A 26,684-nucleotide genomic window follows, 5' to 3' on the forward strand; every position below is an offset into this window, starting at 1 on the left:
AAAAAAAAAGGTTTTGCAATTCTAAAATCTGGAATATTTACTGAGAGCAGCATTTGGAATCTCAGCATCTCAGCAAATATCTGTTTATACTGTTAATACAACAGATGACAGAACCACGAGCATTCAATGAACATGTTCTCCATAAACATTCCTACATTTCTCTGAAAATGCAGTAGTATAGTAGGCCTAGCGTTCTCACTATATAAAAACGATATAAATGAAAGAATAAAGCTCTAAATTAGCAGAACAATGAAAGAAAGAATCAATTAAATTAGATGATACACATAGTAACGTGAACATTTAATATTTTTAGTGGTAACATGGACAGTGGGGTTGAGTGCACCCTCAGAAAGTTTACTCACAACACCAAGCTGTGTAGTGTGACTGACACAATGGAGGGAAGGGATGCCATCCAGAAGGACCTAGACAGGCTTGAGGGGTGGGTCTGTGCGAACCTTGTGAGTTTCAGCAAGACCAAAAAACATATTTTATACCATCACAGATACTTCCTGCATTACTCCCAGTAATCACCAGCCATGTCAACAGATGCAGATATGGCCATCTTTGGGGAGGCAGCCCCCTACCTCCGAAAGTCAGAAAAAGAGAGAATCGAGGCCCAGAACAAGCCCTTTGATGCCAAGTCATCAGTCTTTGTGGTGCATGCTAAAGAATCCTATGTGAAAAGCACAATCCAGAGCAAAGAAGCAGGAAAGGTCACTGTCAAGACTGAAGCAGGAGAAGTGAGTAAAAAAATTAAGGCTTAAGAATACGATTTAATCTTACGCTAGACTCTTAGATGACAAATATGGTTCTTTCTTTTCTTTGGCAGACTCTGACAGTGAAGGATGACCAAATCTTCTCCATGAACCCTCCCAAGTATGATAAAATTGAGGACATGGCCATGATGACCCACCTCCATGAACCTGCTGTGCTGTACAACCTCAAAGAGCGTTATGCAGCCTGGATGATCTACGTAAGTACCAGCAGCTCTCTTCCCTTGGGTAGCTGGAAGGCCTGCTGTGCCAAGCTGAGCAGAAACCAACGTGCTGTCTCCCTTCCTCTCAGACCTACTCGGGTCTCTTCTGTGTCACTGTCAACCCCTACAAGTGGCTGCCGGTGTACAACCCGGAGGTGGTGTTGGCCTACCGAGGCAAAAAGCGCCAGGAGGCCCCTCCACACATCTTCTCCATCTCTGACAACGCCTATCAGTTCATGCTGACTGGTGAGTGCTTGATCTCACTCAAAGCAATCTAAACCAAAAAGCCTCATGGCTCGTACTGGAGCAGGTAACAAGACAGCTTCAAACACCATGGAGCTGTGTGACAGAAATTGACAATTGCAAGCCAAACTGTACCAGAAACATGCATAGATTCTGCACTGTGTATTATTGTACCAAATTCCACACTCTCCCATCGCAGAAAGAAACACTGGACTCACAGTTTGCTACTTTTTTACATTGAGGGAATAGAAAATATTATTATTCCATACAGTCCTTTATCTAATCATGGGTAGGCAGTTTGATTCGATTCCTTGATGAGAACTGTGTGAAGGGCAAGTGCATACACAGCTTGCCTGAGGACCGCATGCCTCTGGCAGTTGCGTGGGTCCAGCAGAGCTTATACTTACTACTGAGGAATGTGGAAGGAAATCCAGTACTGTCTTCTAGGAGTCAGTGCTTAGACTTTCCAAAGAAGCCCCAGCTTACATTTACAGATTTACTTTTCAGTCAGCTCAGTGCTATTCAGAACAATGGTTAAAACTTTCATTCTGCCTTTTTTGCAGACCGTGAGAATCAGTCAATCCTGATCACGTAAGTACACTCACTCCCTACTCGAGTCCCTGAGGGGCTGCCCCATGCCCAGGAACCACACACTCTCTGGGTCCATGTTTGATTTGACAGTGGAGAATCCGGTGCAGGGAAGACTGTGAACACAAAGCGTGTCATCCAGTACTTTGCAACAATTGCAGCTAGTGGGGATAAGAAGAAGGAGGAGCAGTCTGGCAAAATGCAGGTGGGCTCCTAGAAGTAGGACCCTGCAAGTGTCTGATTGATTTCTGAGCTATAACATGACAATGAGGTTTCTATTTTAGGGGACACTTGAGGATCAAATCATCAGTGCCAATCCCCTGTTGGAGGCCTTTGGTAATGCCAAGACTGTGAGGAATGACAACTCCTCACGCTTTGTAAGTTGCCGCTTGGCATAAGAAAAAAATGACTTTTTTCTTATCAACATAATGCAGTCAGAGTTGGTGAGGGGGATCTAGATTTTTTTTAATTTTTTTTAATTTTTTTTTTCAGGGTAAATTTATCAGGATCCATTTTGGTGCCACGGGAAAACTGGCTTCTGCTGACATTGAAACATGTAAGGCCAGGCCTCCAGGCCTGATCACATTCCTTCTGACTTTGGTGCTCAGTTCCTGTGCTAACTCTCTCCTACCGTCCTTCCCAGATCTGCTGGAGAAGTCCAGGGTCACTTTCCAGCTCAAGGCTGAAAGAAGCTACCACATATTTTATCAGATCATGTCCAACAAGAAGCCAGAGCTAATTGGTAGGAAATACCAGTAACTTCTCCAGATAGAGTTCACTGAGCAACATTTTTCATTCCTTTCCATGCCCATTGTCTTTGGATCTGTATATGTTTTGTCCTTCTCAGAGATGCTACTGATCACCACCAACCCATACGACTACCAGTATGTGAGTCAAGGGGAGATCACGGTTGCCAGCATTAATGACCAGGAAGAGCTGATGGCCACAGATGTAAGCAATGCACAGAAAGTTTCTTAGGTGGACTCTGATCTATAAACAGGCATGGTCCTTGCTTTTAAGTATTCTTTAATTTTTCCTTCATTAGAGTGCCATTGACATCCTGGGCTTCACTCCTGATGAAAAAACAGCCATTTACAAGTTGACGGGGGCTGTCATGCACTATGGGAACCTGAAGTTTAAGCAGAAGCAGCGTGAAGAGCAGGCAGAGCCAGACGGCACCGAAGGTATTATTACTACAATAAATACTGAAACACTCACTGCTACAGGCAGAGTTCAGGGTCCATGATTCAGGATCATGATTCACGTCATGAATCCATGATTCAGGGTCAGAATCATGGACTCCATCTGCATTTTTTCCCCCGATGCTAGTACTGCAGCACATTAGTGTGTCCTAACATGAGGTCTTCCCTGGAAGAGCACAGCTGAGCGAAAGATGCAGGTTACTTTGGACTACACAAAGTATAAGGATCAGTAAATCCCAAACCGCACTTCCATCTGCTGACCAAGTAGTAGTCAGGCAGAAGGAAGTCGGGCTTTGCTGCTCTACTGAATGGCAGCTTCCCAGGTCTGGCACATAACCATTTGGAGCCGTGGATGCAACACCGATTCTACTGAAATCAAAAACTGATTTTTTTTCCGAGTCTCAGGTCAACGTAAAGTTTGGCCATTGCAAATTTCTCAGTGTGGCAAAATCATCTATTATTGTGCCAGTTCTGTTTGCCCTTAAACTTGGGAGAAGACTGTGGCAGTTTATCTTCTCTGCCCTCCGCTTACTTCATTTAGTGTGCATTTTTTCCTACTTTGCATTCTTTTGAAGACCCCGAGGAAAACAAGCAATTTATTCTGGTATTACACTATCTTTACTCATTGGATTTTCTTTTCTGTTTCTAACCTCAATATCTTTTGATGCAATTTAAGGATGTTTGGTCATTTCAAATATTAATGCAGCAATCTGCTATGTTTTTTTCCTATGTTTTCACATGATATATATAGGCATTCTTGGGCAAAGCGTTTTGCATACCATGCCTGTTAACAGGGTCCACATCTGAATTCATTGTTACAAGTAATAGTAGAAAGTATGACAAACTTTTTGAATTCTGCTTGAGCATGCACTTCTAAAAACTGGTATTCATTTCAGGTGTAGGTTCTTTAAAGCATAATTGACACTTAAGCATGGTCATCTCTTGAGTATTATGTTTTTAAGGTTACTTCATCAGCAGTCACTGAAAGAGATTGCACTGTCTGGTTCTGAGAACATCTGTGATTGTCTACAACTTCACTATCATCCCAGACTTAGTTTTCCCTTTTGTCTTTTAAAACATTTCTTGAGTTTTGTCTACCTAAATGCCTCTAAGTTAAATTTTCATTCAATAAAATTCAAAATAAGCCAATGGTGAAGAAAATACACCCAACACAAATGCTCCCCAGCTTCTGGGGAATGTTGCTTATGATGAAATAAAAATATGTTACATTTTTATCTTAATTGGCCTTCTTATCTTGACTACAATTGCCTTTCGCTACTAGTTGTTTTGTTGTTGTTGTTGTTTTAAATGCAAAACAACAACAAACACAGTAGTGTCTCCTATCAAGAGACATATCAATATCTCCTATCAAATCAAGAGAAGGTTCTGTATCTGTATGTATGTGTCTTAAACTACTTATGATTTCTGCAGAAGCCATTCTGAATTTCTGCAAGATATACCTGCTGGTAAGCTAATACATGCTGCTGCCATGTGTTTGTATAGTTGCTGACAAGGCTGCCTACCTGATGGGTCTGAACTCAGCAGACCTGCTCAAGGCCCTGTGCTACCCCCGAGTCAAAGTTGGGAATGAGTATGTAACCAAGGGTCAAACTGTGCAGCAGGTAAGAAAAATTTGGTGTCTGGAAAGAAGTGTTTTGATAACAAAAACACTGGACTTCCATTTTTGCTCCATATGATAACTGCATACTTTCTGGTTTTGATTTAGGTATACAATTCAGTAGGTGCTTTGGCAAAGGCTGTTTTTGAGAAGATGTTCTTATGGATGGTTGTTCGCATCAACCAACAGCTGGATACCAAGCAACCCAGACAGTACTTCATTGGTGTCCTGGACATTGCTGGCTTTGAGATATTTGATGTAAGAGCAATGTTTTATTCACGTAATTTTAGAAGTAACTCTGCTGAAGAATTTAAGAAATGTTGCCTTTCTTTTTACAGAAATGTGTTTGATACTTTCAGTTACATCTAAAGCACCATGATTGCTACAAGCTTTTCATTGAGAATAGTTTTGTGTTGCACATATGCCAATTGAAAATCATAAAGACAGAAAATTTGCTTTAAAAGTTCATTATCCTTACCTTTCTGATTTTACCATAATAATAATCTCTGTCTGTATTCCGCAGTTCAACAGCCTGGAGCAGCTGTGCATCAATTTCACCAACGAGAAACTGCAGCAGTTCTTCAACCACCACATGTTTGTGCTGGAGCAGGAGGAGTACAAAAAGGAAGGAATTGACTGGGAGTTCATTGATTTTGGGATGGACCTGGCTGCCTGCATTGAACTCATTGAGAAGGTATCTTTGTAACCACAATGCCTAATGTTTTCAGAAACGCATCAATTTCTTACATATACAAATTTAAATTGAAATTTACGATATTGTAAATACACAGTTTTATATTATTCCATAGCTTGCTCTGCTGTGCAGAAGAATTCCACTTTAAAAGTGCATGGGAGTTTTAATATCCTCCCACTTGGGAAAATACTTCTTTATCTGTGATTCTTTCTGCCTTTTCATGTCTTCTTTCTGCATCTTCCAGCCCATGGGCATCTTTTCCATCCTGGAAGAGGAGTGCATGTTCCCCAAGGCAACTGACACCTCTTTCAAGAACAAGCTCTATGACCAGCATCTGGGCAAGTCCAACAACTTCCAGAAGCCCAAGCCTGGTAAAGGCAAGGCCGAGGCCCACTTTTCACTTGTGCACTATGCTGGCACAGTGGACTACAACATCACTGGTTGGCTTGAGAAGAACAAGGATCCCCTGAATGAAACTGTTGTGGGCCTGTACCAGAAGTCCTCTCTGAAGACACTGGCCTTACTCTTTGCCTCTGTTGGTGGGGCAGAAGCAGGTGATTTCTTTTAAATCAATTCTCCTATACTTTATGGGGAAAAAACAAAACAAACAAACAAAAAAAAACTTGCAATAATATTTTGCAACAATATTTAAATTTTATAAATGTGAGACTTGTTTTCACAAGTCAGTGTAGCTAGTATTACTTTAACCACAGTAGTTTAAAATATATGGAAAATATGGTTTGTACACAAAATGTTTCTTAATATATTGAAAGGTTTGTGTGCCCGAAACCTTCTCTACTTTTTGGCACTCAGTCACTCAGATTAGTAAAAGATATTAAATTTTTCTAGAGACCTTTATAGATGTGTTGTCAGAGTGGAGATAAGACAGAAAATTTGCACAGGATCTTTGACACAGGAGATAATTTCTACAATAAAACATTCCCAAATACTTCAAGAAATACTATCAAACCCGTTGCCATTACATTAGATTTATGCATAGTTTTAGATATAAAGTTATGGAAAGACACTTTTGTTGATGTATTTCATGTATTCATTCATGAGTTATTTAATTCCTTAATTTTCCTACTCTACAGGATGTTGCATTGTATTTCCCATTTTAATTTTCTTTATATAAGAAAGTCATTAGATTTTATTCTGCTATTATCTAAACAAAATCTTTGAAACTATAAACACTCTAGGCATTTATGAATTTTGCTCGTATTATTACATTTTCTATTTATTAAGATTGACACACAAAGTTTTTCAAATTCTAATCACATGTTTTTGTTCAATTCTTTTTTTTTTTTTTTTTTTTTTTAATGTATTATTTTTCAGAGAGTGGTGGCGGTGGCAAGAAAGGTGGCAAGAAGAAGGGTTCTTCTTTCCAAACTGTCTCGGCTCTTTTCCGGGTACCTTAGAATAATCATTATAAATTCTACAGCATTGTGATCAAAGATACATAAAATTCTGCACATAAAAAGTTTTAGATCAATCTAGGATATAAATTCTCTATGTTAAGAAAGGGTAAAGGTATGCATTTCATAACAAAGAAGGATTCTCATTGAATTATTGGAAGAATTACTTTAGACGTGCCCAAAAGGTTGTTCTGATCATGATCTTATTATAGTGGTTTTAATCCATCTAGTAATGAGATTGTATTGTATAAGTACCATTTTTAAGCATAATCTTTGCTCTTGCTCTTAAGGAAAATTTAAACAAACTGATGAGCAATCTGCGAAGCACACATCCACATTTTGTGCGGTGCCTCATTCCCAATGAAACAAAAACACCTGGTAAGTTGTTAAGGTTACATGATGTAAGGAATCTGACCATCTCTGTGCAATACAATGAAGTACCAATTCATGATATCATTTGTTAGGTGCCATGGAACATGAACTGGTGCTTCACCAGCTACGATGTAACGGTGTGCTGGAAGGGATCAGAATTTGCAGGAAAGGATTTCCCAGCAGAATACTCTACGCAGACTTTAAACAGAGGTCAGTCTTCACTTAAGCCACCCTCCATCATATCCTTGCCAAACAGTTTGCATTTACTAACCGTTTTAAGTTCTGTGGGAGTTATGGGAAGGTTCACAGTAACTACTTTTGGCATATAAAAGTCTGTTGTCTGAGTTGATCATCCAGTTTCTTTCAATAGCTAGCTAGAAGAAAAGACATTTCCAAAGGGCAATTAGTTCCTTGCCTTGCCTTGCCTTGCCTTGCCTTGCCTTGCCTTGCCTTGCCTTGCATTGCCTTCCATTTCCTCTTCTCTTCTCTTCTCTTCTCTTCTCTTCTCTTCTCTTCTCTTCTCTTCTCTTCTCTTCTCTTCTCTTCTCTTCTCTTCTCTTCTCTTCTCTTCTCTTCTCTTCTCTTCTCTTCTCTTCTCTTCTCTTCTCTTCTCTTCTCTTCTCTTCTCTTCTCTTCTCTTCTCTTCTCTTCTCTTCTCTTCTCTTCTCTTATTTTTTTTTTCTTTTCTTCTATTATAAAACATTTTTAATTAATTATCCGTAAAGAATGTTGACTAGCTTGGACTTCTTTAACTTCTAGAGAGCAAAGTAGGATGATTTGCAGCCATCAGCACACAGCTGTGAATCAAGCAGCAACAAAATATTTTAGACTAAATTGTTGGAAAACCAAATAATATCAAAAGGTCTTGCTTCTTTGCTGGGTTAAAAACTGGCTGGATACCCGGGCCCAAAGAGTTGTGGTGAATGGAGTCAAATCCAGATGGAGGCCAGTCACTAGTAGTGTCCCCCAGGGCTCAGTACTGGGGCCAGTCCTCTTTAATATCTTTATTGATGATCTGGATGAGGAAAAGGCAGAGGTGTTTAATGCCTTCTTTGCCGCAGTCTTTAGCGGCAAGAGCAGTTGTTGTCTGGATACCCAGCACCCTGAGCTGGTGGAAGGGGATGGGGAGCAGAACGTGGCCCTCATAATCCTCTAGGAAGTGGCCTCAGTAAGTCTGAAGATGACACCAAGTTAGGTGCATGTGTCAATCTGCTTGAGGGTAGGAAGGCTCTGCAGGAGGATCTGGATAGGCTGCACCGATGGGCTGAGGCCAACTGTATGAAGTTCAACAAGGCCAAGTGCTGGGTCCTGCACTTGGGGCACAACAACCCCAAGCAGCGCTACAGGCTGGGAGATGAGTGACTGGAAAGCTGCCTGGCAGAGAAGGACCTGGGCGTATTGGATGCTAGTCGGCTGAATATGAGCCAGCAGTGTGCTCAGGTGGCCAAGAAGGCCAACAGCATCCTGGCTTGCATAAGAAGCAGTGTGGCCAGCAGGGCTAGGGAAGTGATCGTCCCCCTGTACTCGGCTCTGGTGAGGCAGCACCTGGAGTGCTGTGTTCAGTTTTGGGTCCCTCACTACAAGAAGAACATGGAGGTGCTCGAGAGAGTCCAGAGAAGGGCAACAAAGCTGGTGAGGGGTCTGGAGAACAAGTTCTACGAGGAGCGGCTGAGGGAGCTGGGCTTGTGGGGTTTGGTCTATTCTCCCATGTGCCTGCCGACAGGACGAGGGGGAATGGGCTAAAGTTGTGCCAGGGGAGGTTTAGGTTGTATATTAGGAAAAACTTCTTTACCAAAAAAGTTGTTAAGCATTGGAATGGGCTGCCCAGGGAAGTGGTGGAGTCACCATCCCTGGAGGTCTTTAAAAGATGTTTAGATGGAGTGCTTAGTGATATGGTTTAGTGGAGAACTAGTTAGTGTTAGGTCAGAGGTTGAACTAGGTGATCTTGAAGGTCTCTTCCAACCAAGACGACGATTCTGTGATTCTTGCTCTGTATCAGCTGGAAAACGCTCCAAGAGTATGTACTGACGCTTTTTATTAGTGAAGAATTGTTTCTCATACCCACACATTTTTTCTTGCACGTAGCGTTCTCATTTGAAGATAACTCTTTAAATAAAAAGACATGGGAAATATGCCAGTAGTTACCCATGGAAATCTGTATTCATTCTTTGTCAAGGATTTCGAGACTAAGGAAAGTGCAAGTTTTACTCTAAAAACATTTACCCATGGAAATATCATTTCTAAGCAAAAGAGTAAAGTTCAGGCTTACTCACTTCTCATCCACTCATGGCCACTCTGCAGAGAATCTTAACAATGGAATCAGTTTGTACAGGCTTGAATGAGCTTTCAGGAAGCTGTTCTTCATATTCTACTTCCTCTCATAGGTACAAGGTGCTTAATGCCAGTGCTATCCCAGAGGGACAATTCATTGATAGCAAGAAGGCTTCTGAGAAGCTCCTCGGATCTATTGATGTGGATCACACCCAATACAAATTTGGTCACACCAAGGTATAAATACTTATTGACTTAAATAGTGTGTATCTGTACTTTGCAGTACCTGACAATTATGTGCTGCGACCATTTCCTTTCTCAAGGTGTTCTTCAAAGCTGGGCTGCTGGGACTGCTGGAGGAGATGAGGGATGAGAAGCTGGCACAGCTCATCACTCGCACACAGGCTAGGTGCAGAGGCTTCCTGATGAGAGTGGAGTTCCAGAAAATGATGGAGAGGAGGTAGATACATACAGTTATTTGGCTTGCTGGGCCAATCCTCCTAACATACCAATGGTGTGAACAAAACTGAAAACGAGCTCCTTCTCGATGAAACTCATTTATTTGTTATTAGTTCATTTTACCACTATGAATGGAGAGGAAAAAAAAAAAAAAAAAAAAAAAAAAAAGAAAAAAAAAGAAGAAGAAGAAAAGACCTTCTTTAAATTATGTCACTCTTTGTAGTAATTTTTGCTAATTTCTATAAGTGGCTAAATTCTGTAAATGTCCAGAATTCAGATATATAGGCCATGTAAGCTGCTCATGTCCAAAATCTGGACTTCAAAACTGTCCATATAGGTTGGCCATCACTACATCACAATAGGATATTTGCTTCCTATATACATAAAATATAATATATATATATATGCCTGTATGTACGTAATTCATTATATAGAGAATTATCACTATAAAGTATTACATATAGAACAGTCACTACATATTATACATATTTGTATATATAAGTTAATTCTGTAATATATATTCAAAAGTATAAAACATACTTCCCTTACCTTTCAGGGACTCTATATTCTGTATCCAGTACAATGTACGTGCATTCATGAATGTCAAGCACTGGCCCTGGATGAAGCTGTTCTTCAAGATCAAGCCCTTGCTGAAGAGTGCAGAATCAGAGAAGGAGATGGCAAACATGAAGGAAGAGTTTGAGAAAACCAAGGAAGAGCTTGCAAAGTCTGAGGCAAAGAGAAAGGAGCTGGAGGAGAAAATGGTTTCCCTGCTTCAGGAGAAAAATGATCTACAGCTCCAAGTGCAGGCCGTGAGTGTTGCTAATTCTTTTGGCTCATCATGCCCCATGTAAAATAATCCATATATCTTGGTAACAGACACATTATTCCAAACCAGTATTATTTTGAACAACGTATAAAGAATAAAATAGGAAGGAAAAACATAGAAAAGCTAAGCTGGAATAAATACATATTAAGAAATTTTCAAGTCGTTATTGCAGCTTGTTCCATGTACTTTTAAATCAAGAGAGAGCTAATCCATTTCCAGTTAGTAAACCTTACTGCTATAGTATATTGTTTTAAATCATATATGACAACTTAGAGCAGCAATTATTATGTCTTTATGTAACCTTATTTACTATATAATTTTGATATGTTATCATCTGATGAATGAAGTTAGTCTGGATGTCCAACTGATACCCTGATTTGGGGAATTACAAATGGATTCTATTGGAGTAAGTAAGAGGAGCTGGAGTGGAAGGTATTTCTACAGCATTTCTCATTCCTGCCTCTTCAGGAAAAACAGTGATGAAAGTGGGGAAAGCTAATACTTTCTCCACGGAAAGGCGGGGAGAAGAAAGTAGTGAAAATCAACTGCATCTTGATTTTCTCAATTACAGGAAGTTACATATCAGATAAATAAATCTAGGTGAGATAAAACCCAGACTAGCCATCTTGCTGAGCCATAGGAAGCCTTCTGCCTGGATGGCATCTCTGCTCTTTGTTAGAACCATAAGGAAAAGAACATGGAGTACAAAGAAAATAAAGGTTACTTCTCCAAGGACTTCAAAGTTTCCATGTTAGAATGCCGGCAAACTCAGGCAATTTGTACTGGCTAAACACCAGTCTCCTTTCCAAACTGTTCTTCCTGACCACAACGGCTACACATATGTCTGATGCAGTTGATGCCTTTGGAACAGTGATCTTAACACAAAATTTTCCCCAAACTAAAAAATTTGTATTAAAGATGAATTTATGCTAAGTAAATTATTTTGTGAGATTTATAATAAGTATTTCTCAGCAGAATGCTGGAGTGCTTAGCATTTGAGTTTTAAATGCTGGATGATGAGAAATCTGCCTACATGGTACTCTAATGACTTCAGAACTCTATTCCATTCATAGACCCAGTGCAATGTAACACTAATAAAATTTATATATATACATATATATATATATATATCCTTAGCACCTATTACTATACTATACTATTCATATTTCATCTTTTATTTTTATATACTATTCATCTTTTATTACTATACTATTACATAGCACCTGTCTTCAGGGCTGGAGGCATTCCAAAATAAATGGTATAAAAAATAATAAATCAAAAAATAAAATAAATAAACTCTTATGATAAGGAGTTCTAACTTGAAACATCATTATGAAACCGCTTTGAAAATAAAAACACCTTGCTTTAAAAAAAGGAGAAAAAATAATGGCTGACATACAAACAGAATTTTGAAAAATATTTCATTCGAATGAATCATTGCAGGAAGCTGATGGTTTAGCTGATGCTGAGGAAAGATGTGATCAGCTCATCAAAACTAAAATCCAGCTGGAAGCCAAAATTAAGGAGCTGACAGAGAGAGCAGAAGATGAAGAAGAGATGAATGCTGAGCTGACTGCCAAGAAGAGGAAACTAGAGGATGAATGTTCAGAGCTGAAGAAAGACATTGATGACCTGGAGCTAACCTTGGCCAAGGTTGAAAAGGAAAAACATGCCACCGAAAACAAGGTATGAGGCAGAAGACATCAGTCATACTGTGCTATTATGGGAGTCTTGTACCTACTTGCTTTAATTACACTTGCTCCCTTTTCATCAAAGGTGAAAAATCTCACAGAGGAGATGGCATCCCTGGATGAGACCATTGCCAAGCTGACAAAAGAGAAGAAAGCCCTCCAAGAGGCCCACCAGCAGACACTGGACGACCTGCAGGCCGAAGAGGACAAAGTCAATACATTGACCAAAGCTAAAACCAAGCTGGAGCAGCAAGTGGATGATGTAAGCACATGTGCCTCCAGCGAGACAGGACAGGTATGGAGTTCAACCTGCCTGGCATTAATGGTGTTGTTGTGTTTAGCTGGAAGGGTCCCTGGAGCAAGAGAAGAAACTGCGCATGGACCTTGAAAGGGCTAAGAGGAAACTTGAGGGAGACCTAAAGATGGCCCAGGAATCCACAATGGATTTGGAAAATGATAAGCAGCAGCTGGATGAGAAACTGAAGAAGTAAGTGTGGTTGTGGGACAAATAACATGGATTTACTATGTACTTTTATTCAGGTGTTAACAGTGTATGCTTTGTGCAAAGGAAAGACTTTGAAATCAGCCAGATCCAGAGCAAAATTGAGGATGAGCAAGCCCTGGGCATGCAATTACAGAAGAAGATCAAGGAGCTGCAGGCAAGCCTCTGGTCCTTCCCTTCAGCCCTTCAGAAGGACATCAATACAAGTAGGGCATGGGTGTGAAGGGTCTTGCATTTTCCCCAGGCCCGTATCGAGGAACTGGAGGAGGAAATTGAGGCAGAGCGAACCTCTCGGGCAAAAGCAGAGAAGCACCGTGCTGACCTCTCCAGAGAGCTGGAGGAGATCAGCGAGCGCCTGGAAGAAGCTGGAGGGGCTACGGCAGCTCAGATTGAGATGAACAAGAAGCGTGAGGCAGAATTTCAGAAGATGCGCCGCGACCTCGAAGAGGCCACGCTGCAGCACGAAGCCACAGCTGCCGCCCTGCGGAAGAAGCACGCAGACAGCACAGCTGAGCTTGGGGAGCAGATCGACAACCTGCAACGAGTCAAGCAGAAGCTGGAGAAGGAGAAGAGTGAGCTGAAGATGGAGATAGATGACTTGGCCAGTAACATGGAGTCTGTCTCCAAAGCCAAGGTGCTAAAATACATCTTCACAGTAGTTCAAACTTAATCAAGTATTCATATTTTATTATTTAAGTTAATCATATTTTAAAATACACAGTAGTTCTTTACCACTTGATATTGTGTTTACATTCTTTAATAGTAGTATAATAATTGTTCCTTTTTCTGAAAGACATATATCTTTAGCTGAAGCAACTATCCTAAGGATATATAGACTGTCGTTGGATGTGTCACTATATGTTTGCTTGGTTCACAATTCTTGGTTCTCACTGTTTGGTTCACAATATTATACTGAATGATGCTGACATTAACAGTTTTTTAGCTTTTTTTTTTCAACTAGAAATTGCTCTTACCCTACATTTCTTTTTTCTTCCTATTTTTCTTCCACTCCTGTAAATACTTCAATTACGTAATCTGTAAGTGACAAACAGAAATGCCCCGTTACAGTGTGCCATCATCTTGTATTTCAGAAACTGAGTGCATGTAAATTAATTGTACAGATATTGGAGCTGGAGGTGCAAGTTTTATAGAACTGAGACATTTTGACTCTCTTTGAACTCTCTTCATGAGAATTCAGATTCCCAGTAATTGTGTTGAACCACCAATTTTCCTTCATTCTGTTCATCATGAAAATAGGCAAATTTGGAGAAGATGTGTCGTTCTCTAGAAGATCAACTCAGTGAGATTAAAACAAAGGAGGAGGAGCAACAACGCACAATTAATGACATCAGTGCTCAGAAAGCTCGTCTACAAACAGAATCTGGTAAGACATTTATATTTTTTAAGAGAACATTGTAAATAAATAAATAAATAAATAAGGGCTTATAAAGGGGGTGTTTAAAAGGGATCACAGAGACCTGGAGTCTTGGTGGAAACCAAGATAAACAAAAGCCAGAAATGTGTTCTTGTGGCAAAGAAGGCCAACAAAATCCTGAGCTGCATTAGGAGTGTTGCCAGCAGATGAATGGAAGGTGATCCTTCCCTGTTCTGCAGCACTGGTAAGGTCATACCTGGCATGCTGTGTCCAATGCTAAGCTCCCCAGTGCCAGAGAATTGTACATATTCACAAGTAAGCCTAGTACAGAACCAAGTATATAATTAAGGCATTCTAGATTGAAGGAAGAATTCATCTCTCTCATAAGCTAGACTTCATCCCTCTGCTTCACAGGAGAAAATCAGGAGATGCTGGGAATATATACCTTGTCACATGCACCATTTAGTATTCATGTTGTAAGCTTGAAGTGACCACCAATCTTAGTGCAAATGTAAAGCAAAAATGCTCAGATATCAACAAAGGGGAAATGATGTATCTCATGTACTGCCTCTTAAATGAATATTTAATTCAGATATATGTATGAAGATCAGTGACTAATATTCAATGAATAGAATAAAATTTTGTTTAACAAAATAACTTTCATACTCATTTAATTATCACGGTTAATAAGGTTTTAAATGTCATATAGAGGTTCTCTTACTCAGTATAGAAATGATCCTTCTGGGCACCTGGCCAGTCCAACACAGATGTGAGAAATGTAAGAAGAAAATATATGTAATAAGATCATGTATTGTAATAAGATCAATAAGTGTATGTAATAATAAATAATATACATAAATGTATGTAATAAAATGAATGTAATAAATTGATACAAAAATTACGGACTAAGATCAAAATGTAATAAGGAGAAATGTATGTACTAAGATCATTAGCTTTTGTGAGCTCTCCTAAATACACTGTCAAAGCTCTAACTATGCAGAACACAGGCATCAATGAGAATGAAAGGCCTATGTATCTACAAACTTTCCCAGGTGAATATTCACGCCAGGTGGAGGAGAAAGATGCTCTGATTTCTCAGCTATCAAGAGGCAAGCAGGCATTCACCCAACAGATTGAGGAACTCAAGAGGCACTTAGAAGAAGAGATAAAGGTGGGTAGGCTTCCAAATTCTATCTTGTCCACTGGATTTTTCCTCACCAAAATGTGCTTCAGACACACATGAGATTACAGAGACACCATGCTGAGAGGGAAAAAAACACAAACTCTTAGTTCATTTAGTGCAATTTACCTTTGCTCCCTGATACCTACCATCTATCCATTAGATTTCCATTTTGCAGATTCCCAACTCTCCCGTCCTCATTCAATACATTGCCATCATTCTCATGGGAGAATAATATTTCAGTCAGGACATTTACACATTTCCAAGGAGATTTCTATTCCTTGACCCACTACTATTTTTCCCCCAGGCCAAGAACGCCTTGGCCCACGCCTTGCAGTCTGCTCGCCACGACTGTGACTTGCTCCGGGAACAATATGAGGAGGAGCAGGAAGCAAAGGGAGAGCTGCAGCGTGCCCTGTCCAAAGCCAACAGTGAAGTGTCCCAGTGGAGAACCAAATATGAGACAGACGCTATTCAGCGCACGGAGGAGCTGGAGGAGGCCAAGTGCGTGGGGAAAGTGGGGAAGGTTGAGAGAAAGTAACAATGGAAATTTCAGGAGACCACTATAATAGTGTCAGAAAGAATCCAATGCTGCACTTTGGGGTGGGGTGGCAGGAAGAAGGAAAATATAACCAAGAGAGAATATGCACTGAGCAAAGCAGAAGCACCAAAGCTCTTCAGACGCAGAATAGAAGAGTGACCAGTGCTAGAGTGAACACCAGAGTGAACAGCAGAGAGTGACTTGCTAGAGCCCAGCATTCAGACACGGAAATACTATGACTGTCTAGAAGAGATCTTAATCTCTGTGTAAACGGGGATCACACAGTGCAAAGTGGCCAAGTGTGCTCTGTGAGCACAAAGTGGCCAAGTGGCTGTATGTTTTGTTTTTGCTTTGTTTTTGTTTTTTTAATGAGAACTTGCTTTCTTACTGGCAACTGTGCTTACCACCTCCCAGGAAGAAACTGGCACAGCGCCTGCAGGATGCAGAGGAACATGTTGAAGCCGTCAACGCCAAATGTGCTTCCCTGGAAAAGACAAAGCAGAGGCTGCAGAACGAGGTGGAAGACCTGATGATTGACGTGGAGCGGTCAAATGCTGCCTGCGCAGCTCTGGACAAGAAGCAGAAGAACTTTGACAAGGTATTCTGGCCTCTGGCCCTGTGCTTCCTGGGCAGGGCATCCCCTCACAATTGCCACATCCATACTCACGCCCTGTTGCTCCTCAGATCCTGGCAGAGTGGAAGCAGAAGTACGAGGAAACACAGGCTGAGCTGGAAGCTTCCCAGAAGGAGTCTCGCTCTCTCAGCACGGAGCTGTTTAAGATGAAGAATGCCTATGAGGAGTCCCTGGACCACCTGGAAACACTGAAGCGTGAGAACAAGAACTTGCAGCGTAAGTTGCTGGTCCTCTACTCCTGGTAGAGCTTTCTCACAACCGTGTCTGACTTTCCACATGTTTTTTTGCCTCCAGGTCTGCAAAGATGCCTGTTGCCTCAGTGTGGCAGGACACTTCCCCTTTTGCCCTGTGTATGAAAATGCTGTTCATCTTTGTTTCCACAGAGGAGATTTCTGACCTCACAGAGCAGATTGCGGAGGGAGGAAAGGCAATTCATGAGCTGGAGAAAGTCAAGAAGCAGATTGAGCAGGAGAAATCAGAACTTCAGGCTGCTCTGGAGGAAGCAGAGGTAGCTGGCATTATTTATTTCTGTCTTACAGGTCTTGGATCTCGATCTCATTATAAGCAGCGTGAAGTCATTCCAGATACGAGAGGATAAGAATGCTTCTATAAAACTGTAGAGATATCATCAGAAACACTGCACTTTGCTTTACTCAGAGCTTGAGGTTCAATATTTTTCACATAAGTATTTAATTTGCATTCATTCCTGTACAGGCCTCCCTGGAATATGAAGAAGGAAAGATCCTTCGCATCCAACTTGAGCTCAACCAGGTCAAGTCTGAGATTGACAGGAAGATAGCAGAGAAAGATGAGGAAATCGACCAGCTGAAGAGAAATCACCTCCGAGTTGTGGAGTCCATGCAAAGCACCCTGGATGCTGAGATCAGGAGCAGGAACGAAGCCCTGCGGCTGAAGAAGAAGATGGAGGGAGACCTGAATGAAATGGAGATCCAGCTGAGCCATGCCAACCGCCAGGCTGCAGAGGCACAAAAGAACCTGAGAAACACACAGGGAGTGCTCAAGGTCTATTGAATTAAAGATGCTCATAGACAAGTCTTAGCTAAAATTTTCTGTTCCAAAGGACTCTGGTCTGCTTATAATTTCTTTCACTTGTACTGCAGGATACCCAGATACACTTGGATGATGCTCTCAGAACACAGGAGGACCTGAAGGAGCAGGTGGCCATGGTGGAGCGCAGAGCAAACCTCTTGCAGGCTGAGATTGAGGAGCTGCGGGCAGCCCTGGAGCAGACAGAGCGGTCACGGAAAGTGGCTGAACAGGAGCTTCTGGATGCAAGCGAGCGTGTGCAGCTCCTCCATACCCAAGTCAGTGAACAAATATATTTAATATTTATATTTCTGCTCCATACAAAGGAAGTACCTGGAGACTAGCTGTGTAACAACATTTAGTAGTTATAAGTAAGTGTAGTTAGTAGTTATAAGTAACAGCATTTAGTAAGTTATATGTTGCAAAGGTCACAGTATGGATAAGAAATACTAAAAGTGAGTTTTCAGCCTCAGAAACAAGATGGAATTCATTAGACTATAGTAGAGATTTATTTTAAAAGTAATAAATTAAGAGGAGAATTGGAGGTTCATGCCCTATTGCTTCTGTAAGTTCACTACCTTTCCTACATCTGAGATTGTAAAGTCAGACTTAGGTTGATGATTATGCTTATCACAGGAATTATGTTCAAACAGGAATACACTAATACTGTCCTTAACATCTTTTAGCAAAGTTAGTGTAAGTATTCTGTAGAACTGCCACTAGACTGAAAATGATAAGGAAAGATTATGTTGTTTTTCTTTGCAAGTATAAATTCCTTCTGTGTTGACCCACAAACTGTGTGGAAATTTTATGGAAGACATTCTTGAAATATTGGAGCTCGTCACTAAGAAACTAGCTAACAGCTACTTAAACAGCTAAACAGCTAAGAAACTAGTAGCTACCACCACAACTCCTTTAGAACAGAATTCCATGGGACCTGACGGCACAATTTACATTAAAGACCAATATTTTGCAGTGTTCTTGATTTGATATTACAAGGTAATGGAAACAAAATTGTGATGTTCTTGCTCTTAAGCAGCACACCAACTTGAGCAACACCAAGATGAAGCCGGAAACGGTTATATCCCAAATTCAGAGGGAAATGTAAGAAACAGTTCTTAGAGAACTGACATAATCATTAAATCTATTTTAATTTTTTAACAAGGGTATCTCAATGACTCAATGACTCAATGACTCAAAAAATATCTCAATGGCAGTCTTCTAGCACAACTATTAAACAGCAGTATATATTCTTCATATAACACATTAACAGAACTCTAAATAAAAGTAGGGAAATTATTTATTGTCAGAGATGGTATACTAAAGCTGCTGGAGAAAACACTATGTTTTTTTCTCAAACAGAACACCAGCTTAATCAACACCAAGAAGAAGCTGGAAACAGACATTGCCCAAATTCAGGGTGAAATGGAAGACACCATCCAGGAAGCCCGCAATGCTGAAGAGAAGGCCAAGAAGGCCATCACAGATGTGAGTTGGGGTCTCCTTTCACTGATGATGGTGGATTTATCCCCGCCCCCCCCCCCCCCCCCAAAAAAAAAAAAAAATGTCTTCAGCTGCAAGACGCCTTTGATTCTTTCTTCTCCAGGCGGCCATGATGGCAGAAGAGCTGAAGAAGGAGCAGGACACCAGTGCTCACCTGGAAAGAATGAAGAAGAACCTGGACCAGACAGTGAAGGACCTGCAGCACCGTCTGGATGAGGCTGAGCAGCTGGCCCTGAAAGGAGGCAAGAAGCAAATCCAGAAGCTGGAGGCCAGGGTGCGTGGGGCTGGTATTTGTGCACAAGTGAGCATGTCCCTTGGAGAGGTACCGGAGAAGCTCCAAAGACAGATTTTTCATTGCAGGTGCGGGAGCTGGAAGGGGAGGTTGATGCTGAGCAGAAGCGCAGCGCTGAAGCTGTGAAGGGTGTGCGCAAGTACGAGAGGAGGGTGAAGGAGCTGACCTACCAGGTAAGGGAGAAGAGGTGTTTTTTTTTGTGGTTACACACCCTTCTCTCTGGAGTTGAATATGTTAGCATAGTGCCTCATGAGGGTTTTCTTTCCATCCTTCTCAGTTAGTCATTGACACAGTTAGCAAGTTTTTTAGCTCTGTATAACTGAACAGCAGTGCTCTGTAAGGCATGTAACTGTCTCTGTTTCATTTAGAAGAAACTTAGGGAGATAGGAAAAGAAGCCTTGCTATTATTTACCATTTTCTTGCCATTGTTTAACATTGTCTGTAGTCTGAGGAAGACCGGAAGAATGTTCTCAGGCTCCAGGATCTGGTGGACAAGCTGCAAATGAAAGTGAAATCCTACAAGAGGCAAGCCGAGGAGGCTGTAAGTATTTCTGTGAGAAGAGTCAGTCTACCTCATGGCAGAGGTGGAAATTTGTGTTGATAATTTCCTGTGCCTAGCTCTGTTCAAGACTGTAACATTTTTTGTCATTTTCTGGCTGTGCAGTACAGAAAAGATCAGGAATGTACAGAGGTGTAGAATATCTTTTGTTCTGAGCATTGTTGCATCACTGGAAAGAATGTTGAAGGTCAAGAGTAATGCTTCTTTCTTTAACTTTCTTTATTTCATATTTCATCATTCCCTCATGCAGAAAACGGAATTACCTTCAAAGAAGTTGCAATACATAATTTAATAGCAGTAAATAAGTGAAAAAATGATTTAATGGAATTAAAAGTTCCTTGGAGCAGCTCTAAGCCATTGGAGCAGCTTTATGAGGCTCTGGAGCACAGGTGATCTTCTTTTTGATCCTTCCAGCCAAAGAGATTTTAAAGGCATCCGTTGAAGGTGGCAGATCAATGCATGCTTGCGGTACTACTGGTCTTATAGCCTGGGATCTGGCTTTTTAGATGATGTGACTCTCTGAGATAACTAGGGTACTGGGAACTGACGGGGTCCATCTGTTGGAGGAGGGGAAGACCATCTTTGTTTATAGGCTTGCCAAGCTGCTGAAAGGACGTTTAGACTAAAGTTGCCACAGGAGGGGAACCTCAATACACCTGACTCTTAAGAAGCAAAGGAAGGAGGATCCCAGGAATTACAGGCCTGTCAGTCCAACTTTACTACCAGAGAAGGTTATGGAACAGGTCATTTTGAATGCCATCACATGGCTCACACAGGACAATCAGGTGATCAGAAGTAGCCAGCATTAGTTTATGAAAGGCAGGTCCTGCCTGATTAACCTGATCTTCTTCTATGAAAACATGACCTGCTTATTAGATGAGGGAAAGGCTGTGAATGTTTTTTACCTGGATTTTAGTAAAGCATTTGACACAGCCTTCTGGAGAAACTGGCTGCTCATGGCTTGGACAGGTGTACAGTTTGCTGGGTGAAGAACTGGATGAACGGCTAGGCTCTAAGAGTCCTAGTAAATGGAGTTCAGTTCATTTGGTAGAATCATAGAAACATAGAATGGCTTGGGTTGGAAGGGATGTCAAAGATCATCTAATTCCAACCCCCCTGCCATGGGTAGGGACACCTCCCACTAGACCAAGTCCTTTAAAGCCCCATCCAACCTGGCCTTAAACATTTCCAGGGATGGGCATCCACAATGAATCTGGGCAACTTGTTCCAGTGCCTCGCCACACTCATCATGAGGAATTCCTTGCTTATGTATAATCTAAATCTATCTACGCTCTTTCAGTTTAAAGTCATTACTTCTTGTCCTATATTGCTACACAGCCTGGTAAGGAGTCCCTCTCCAGCTTTCTTGTAGGTCCCCTTTAGGTATTGGAAGGTATAAGGTCTCCCCAGAGCCTTCTCTATCCACTCATTACACAGCCTATATTCATATTTGGGATTGTCCCAGCCCAGATGCAGAATCTTGCACTTGGCCTTGTTGAAATTCATGAGATTTGCACAGGCCAACCTCTCAAGCAAGTCCAGGTCCCTCTGGATGGCATCCCTTCTCTCCAGCATGTCGACCACACCACACGGCTTAGTGTCATCAGCAAACTTGCTGAGGAAGCATTCAATCTGTCCCTGTCACCATCAAAGATGTTAAATAGTGCTGGTCCCAATATTGACCCCCGAGGAATACCACTTGTTACTGGTCTCTGCCTGGACATTGAGCTGTTGACTGCAACTCTTTGAGTGCAACCATCCAGCCAATTCCTTACTCACTGAGTGATCCATCCATTAAATCCATGTATCTCCAATTTAGAGGCAAGAATATCATGGGAGACCGTGTAAAATGTCTCAAATCTAGGTAGGTGATGTCAGTTATTCTTCCCATATCCACTAATGCTGTAACCACCAAGGTCACCAGATTTGTCAGGTGACCAGCCAGGTATCTGGTCACCAGTGGCATTCTCCAGGGCTTAGTATTGGGGAGCATTTTGTTTAACAGTTTTTTCAATGACCTGGATGTGGGCATTAAGTGCACCCTTGGTAAGCTTGTACATGGTACCAGTTAGGCGGGACTGTTGATCTGCTTGAGGGTAGGAAGGCTCTGCAGAGGGATTTGGATAGGCTAGACAGATTGGCCAAGTTCACTCACATGACATTGAAGAAGGCTAAATGCCCGGTCCCACATTTGGGTCATTACAATCCTGTTCAGTGGTATAGGCTTGGACAAGAGTTGCTGGAACACTGCCCAGCAGAAAATGACTTGGGGTGCTGCTGGTTGACAGTTGGCTGAACATGAGCCAGTAGTGTGCCAGGTGGACAAGAAGGCCAATGGCATCCTGGCCTGCATATAAAATAGCATAGCCAATAGGGCTAGGGAAGTGATTATCCCATTGTGCACAGCACTGGTGAGAGCACACCTCAAATACTGTGTTCAGTTTGGGGCCTCCTTACTACAAGGATATTAAGCTGTTCAAGCATGTGCAGAGAAGAGGAAGAAAGCTGTTGAAGTGCCTAAAACACAAGACATCTGAGGAACAACTGAGGGAACAGAGGTTTAGTCTGGAGAAGAGGAGGCTGAGAGTGGACCTCAGCACTCGCTACAACTACCTGAAATGGGGTTGCAGTGAGGAAGGTGTTGGTGTCTCTTTTATCAGGTGAGAAATGATAAGATGCAAGGACCTGTCCTCAAGTTGCACCAGAGGAGGTTTAGACTGGATATCAGAAAGAATTTCTTTACAGAGAGGGTATTCAAGAACTGGAACGGGCTTGGAACTCCAGAGGAATGCTGGAGACCCTCACTGTATCTGGAGGTATTTTAGAGATGTATGGACATGGTACTCTGAGGGATGTGGTTTAGTGATGTAAATCAGTATGTCAGGTTGACAGTTTTACTTGATGATCTTGAAGGTCTTTTCCAACCTTGATGATTCTATCATTCTATATATAATTATTCAGAAATTTCAAAGTCCATATTCAGAGAATCATACATTCACTTCATATTCAGAGAGTCATATATTCTTGTCATATATTATTAACCATCTAAATATTTAGCATTTAAGCTATTTCTTTGTTTTTCCCCCAGAAATATTGGAAAGAATTACATACAAATCCAGTCTTTGATTTTTTTCATTATGTAAAGGCAAAATACCACAGTATATCCAGCATAGTGTTACAATAAGAACAAATTATTTTTAAACATTTAAAAACTATTTCAAATTAGTTTCATTGACTTTTCTAAAGAAATCAGCATGAATTTGATAAACTTAATGTAATTTCTGGATAAGAAATTGTGTGTGACAAGTGACATTCTGAACCTCATTCCATTGGCCTCTGCCCATCAACCTATCCTCTACAAGGCTTTCCAGAAGGACGTAGACAGGATGGGTCAATGGGTAGAGGCCAGTAGGATGAGGTTCAGCATGGCTAAGTGCCAGGTCCTGCACTTTGGCCACAACAATCCCATGCAATGCTACAGGCTTGGGGAGAGAGTGGCTGGAAAGCTATGTGGAGGAAAAGGATGTTGGGGGTGCTGATTGATGCTTGCCTGAACATGAGCCGGCAGTGTGCCCAGGTGGCCAAGAAGGCCAATGACATCCTGGCTTGTATCAGGAATAGTGTAGCCAGCAGGACCAGGGAGGTGGTTGTTCCCCTGTACCTTGTCCCTCTGGTGAGGCAACACCTTGAATACTGTGTACAGTTTGGGGCCCCTTACCACAAGAAGGAAATCAAGGCCCTGAAACACATTCAGAGAAGAGCTACAACGCTGGTGAAGGGCCTGGAACACAAGTCCTATGAGGAGCGGCTGAGGGAACTGAGGTTGTTTGGTCTGGAGAAGAGGAGGCTCAGGGGAGACCTCGTTGCTCTCTACAACTCCCTGAAAGGAAGTTGTTGGGAACTGGGGATCAGTCTCTTCTTGTAGGTAACTAGCGATAGGACTACAGAGAATGGCCTCAGGTTGTGCCAGGGGAGTTTCAGGTTGGAAATTAGGAGACATTTCTTTTCCAAAAGACTATTCAGGCATTGGAACAGGTTGCCAGGGAAGTGGTGGCATTGCCATCCCTGGGGGTGTTCAAGGAAAGTTGGACCTGGTGTTTAGGGACATGGTTTAGTTGGCAACGTTTGTAGTACGGTGATGGTTGGACTAGATGATCTTGAAGGTCTTTTCCAACTCTGATTCTATGTTTCTGAATCTTCCCATTTCCTTATTGAATCTCACATCAACACACTTAAGGAAAATTGGAAATGACATTTTAAAAATTTTCATAACTTTTTTCCTGTCCACAGGAGGAGCTGTCCAATGTCAATCTCACAAAGTTTCGCAAAATCCAACATGAGCTGGAGGAAGCAGAGGAGCGGGCTGACATTGCAGAGTCACAGGTCAACAAGCTCCGAGCAAAGAGCCGTGAAATTGGCAAGGCAGAAAGTGAAGAGTAAATGCTTCCTGTGGTTTAAAGTGAAAGATAATTGCACAAAATGTGAAATTCTATCACTTTGATTTGTAATTACTGTGTAGTTCTTCAAGAATCTATAGATCATTAATGTCTAGATAATAAAAATTGTAGAGGTTTTCTCATGAAAGAAGTTCAAAGCTGTATTTTAATCACTATCCTGAAATCTTATAAGGTTTAATTTTTTTCCTTACTCATTTATATTCAGTCAGTGAAAAAACCTGACTTTGGGTATTTTCAGCCACTGTTAAAGTGTTGTGTTCTGACATCCTGCTTCATCCTCATCATGGATTTCACCCAAGAAAATGATTATATTCTCAAGGGAGAAAATGATTATTTCTTTGCAATTGCATGTAACTATGCCTTCTAAATTTTGCTTTAGGAAGACACTAGATTTTAACTAAAAGTTTCTTTCCAGAAAACAAAAAATAATTGAATTTTCTGGTAATCCAGTCTAGTAACTGATTATTCTATTAAGTCATGTAGCTTAGTTACAAGAAGACTTTTTTTTCAGGTTAAACCTCTAATTCTTCAAGACTTTTTGAAACAGAATTTAGAGGACATTTAAACCCAAAATGAGATCTGTTTTTAATTTTTGTTCATCAATGTGATATGCAAGCAAATATTCCAAGGGCAGCAAAAACAACTGTCTCATATAGTTGTTCATCCTCTCTCTTCTGTTCCCTAAAGTCACCTACATATTCTAAGCTGACCAGGCAGAGACTGTGGAGAAGCAGACCCTGATCACTCCCTTCAAGACATTTCTACATTTATAAATTTCTAAAGTGTTTCCCCTCAGGCCAAAAACTCCTGTTTGGCATACTACTATTTTGTCACCTCCCCATTTGCCTTCTTTTACACATTGTGAACATGTTGAAAAATACAGACCTAGCACAAATATTTGTAGGATTCTATTACTGAACTGCTTCTTCTACTGGAATTTTTACCTATATGAAATATTCATTGCAACAACAACGCCTTCTGCTGCACCTCACTTTGCTGTTCTCACTGATCTAGATGATGCTACTCTTGTATCAATGCCATACTGCTGTATTGATGCCTTCCTTACTTTTTTTTTCAGTCCAGAGTAGGACCGGTCATATTCCTACCAACAACATGGGTCTGAATGTATGATAGACCTCCTCCTCAGACTCTGGGACCTCTATCAGTTCACTACAGAAACCAGCGCTGACAGGCCAGGTCCATTGCATCAACTCATGATGGCAGCTCAGACATGAGTTTGTAAGCCCACTGACAGCAGCAGATATGGGACAGATACCACCTCAATACCATGGTGTGGTCCAAGCAGTGTGCAATGCTGTGGCATTTACACCAAACTTCCTCTGACCTGCCACAGGTCATATGTACACTTAACTGTGCCTAACAGACTTCCTAAAAGTAGGCACACCATAAAATTAAAGGCTGGGTAAAAAGTTCTTCCTCCCTTCATTTGCCTGCCCCACCTTGAAAACACCCTGAAAGTGTTGAGACTCTACACCCACATCAGCCAGTTTCTGCCTTCCGTGTAACAGAGGTAATCTGATAGATAGTCTAATGTCCTCTGAAGAGACCGTTTCAGTCTTATGCCATGCCTATTACAAAGCCATGGCATTGCTGCAGCCAAGACTTACAATGGCAGTAAGGAAAAACACCTCTGGTCTGGTCAAACATTTCCAGCAACAAATATAATATACAAACATTAAATACATGTAGCTTGTATTCCAGCTAAAACCATTCACTTAAAGCCATCATACCTCAGCTGAGTCTGAAGGAAAAGAATTAGTTCCTACACACACTTCTGCAGAAAGAAGAAAATAAGGCATCGATCTGTTTCAGCCATGATACTGTCTCTGCCTTGCTGACATCTGCTGAACATCTTCAAATGTGAGGCTACAGCTATTTTTCTTCCCCATCTGGCACCATGGGCTTCACAGACTGGAATAAAAGGAGGATCTGATCCCATTCCTGGTATAGGTAACACCAAAAACATCTTGGAGCAGGACAATCAGGAATTAAAACAAAAACATCCTGAAAGGTGTGTGTGTGTGCTTCTTAAGACCTCTCTTCTACCTTCTATTTCAGATACCAACTTACTCCCCCAGAGAAAGCTGAACTAGCATGTAAACAACATGAGTGGCCTGTGTTAGGTTATGTGATAATAACTTGTCTGCACACCCACAAAGGAGTACAGAGAGACAACGGCAGAATGTGGAGAACAAATAGCCCTGTCCAGCCACTC

The 26,684-nt window shown here is 41.3% G+C and overlaps 1 protein-coding gene across 2 annotated transcripts in view; it reads left to right on the top strand.

Moving 5' to 3' along the window:
* LOC309885238 (myosin-1B) overlaps positions 1 to 26,457 on the top strand; it is a 28,057-nt gene extending 1,600 nt beyond the window's left edge. The window contains exons 2-39 of one of the 2 annotated variants that reach the window (XM_082774971.1): positions 547 to 740; positions 830 to 973; positions 1,066 to 1,222; positions 1,783 to 1,810; positions 1,901 to 2,012; positions 2,092 to 2,184; positions 2,300 to 2,363; positions 2,451 to 2,549; positions 2,655 to 2,758; positions 2,853 to 2,991; positions 4,513 to 4,631; positions 4,736 to 4,885; positions 5,151 to 5,321; positions 5,566 to 5,875; positions 6,657 to 6,730; positions 7,027 to 7,114; positions 7,201 to 7,318; positions 9,493 to 9,616; positions 9,703 to 9,839; positions 10,395 to 10,650; positions 12,111 to 12,353; positions 12,444 to 12,620; positions 12,700 to 12,845; positions 12,927 to 13,017; positions 13,105 to 13,494; positions 14,118 to 14,244; positions 15,288 to 15,406; positions 15,723 to 15,919; positions 16,371 to 16,554; positions 16,641 to 16,806; positions 16,974 to 17,098; positions 17,305 to 17,613; positions 17,712 to 17,915; positions 19,000 to 19,125; positions 19,244 to 19,414; positions 19,501 to 19,605; positions 19,878 to 19,973; positions 24,282 to 26,457. In XM_082774971.1, coding sequence (XP_082631097.1) covers positions 555 to 740; positions 830 to 973; positions 1,066 to 1,222; positions 1,783 to 1,810; positions 1,901 to 2,012; positions 2,092 to 2,184; positions 2,300 to 2,363; positions 2,451 to 2,549; positions 2,655 to 2,758; positions 2,853 to 2,991; positions 4,513 to 4,631; positions 4,736 to 4,885; positions 5,151 to 5,321; positions 5,566 to 5,875; positions 6,657 to 6,730; positions 7,027 to 7,114; positions 7,201 to 7,318; positions 9,493 to 9,616; positions 9,703 to 9,839; positions 10,395 to 10,650; positions 12,111 to 12,353; positions 12,444 to 12,620; positions 12,700 to 12,845; positions 12,927 to 13,017; positions 13,105 to 13,494; positions 14,118 to 14,244; positions 15,288 to 15,406; positions 15,723 to 15,919; positions 16,371 to 16,554; positions 16,641 to 16,806; positions 16,974 to 17,098; positions 17,305 to 17,613; positions 17,712 to 17,915; positions 19,000 to 19,125; positions 19,244 to 19,414; positions 19,501 to 19,605; positions 19,878 to 19,973; positions 24,282 to 24,431 — 5,799 coding nt within the window. In that variant the 5' untranslated portion in view covers positions 547 to 554 and the 3' untranslated portion in view covers positions 24,432 to 26,457. Of the gene's footprint in view, positions 1 to 502; positions 741 to 829; positions 974 to 1,065; positions 1,223 to 1,782; positions 1,811 to 1,900; positions 2,013 to 2,091; positions 2,185 to 2,299; positions 2,364 to 2,450; positions 2,550 to 2,654; positions 2,759 to 2,852; positions 2,992 to 4,512; positions 4,632 to 4,735; positions 4,886 to 5,150; positions 5,322 to 5,565; positions 5,876 to 6,656; positions 6,731 to 7,026; positions 7,115 to 7,200; positions 7,319 to 9,492; positions 9,617 to 9,702; positions 9,840 to 10,394; positions 10,651 to 12,110; positions 12,354 to 12,443; positions 12,621 to 12,699; positions 12,846 to 12,926; positions 13,018 to 13,104; positions 13,495 to 14,117; positions 14,245 to 15,287; positions 15,407 to 15,722; positions 15,920 to 16,370; positions 16,555 to 16,640; positions 16,807 to 16,973; positions 17,099 to 17,304; positions 17,614 to 17,711; positions 17,916 to 18,999; positions 19,126 to 19,243; positions 19,415 to 19,500; positions 19,606 to 19,877; positions 19,974 to 24,281 lie in introns of both variants that reach the window. The other variant, XM_082774970.1, reaches the window with a different exon arrangement.
* The last annotated feature ends 227 nt before the right edge of the window (positions 26,458 to 26,684 follow it).

Source organism: Aythya marila (assembly GCF_965140915.1).
Source record: "Aythya marila genome assembly, chromosome: 18".
Taxonomy (NCBI): domain Eukaryota; kingdom Metazoa; phylum Chordata; class Aves; order Anseriformes; family Anatidae; genus Aythya; species Aythya marila.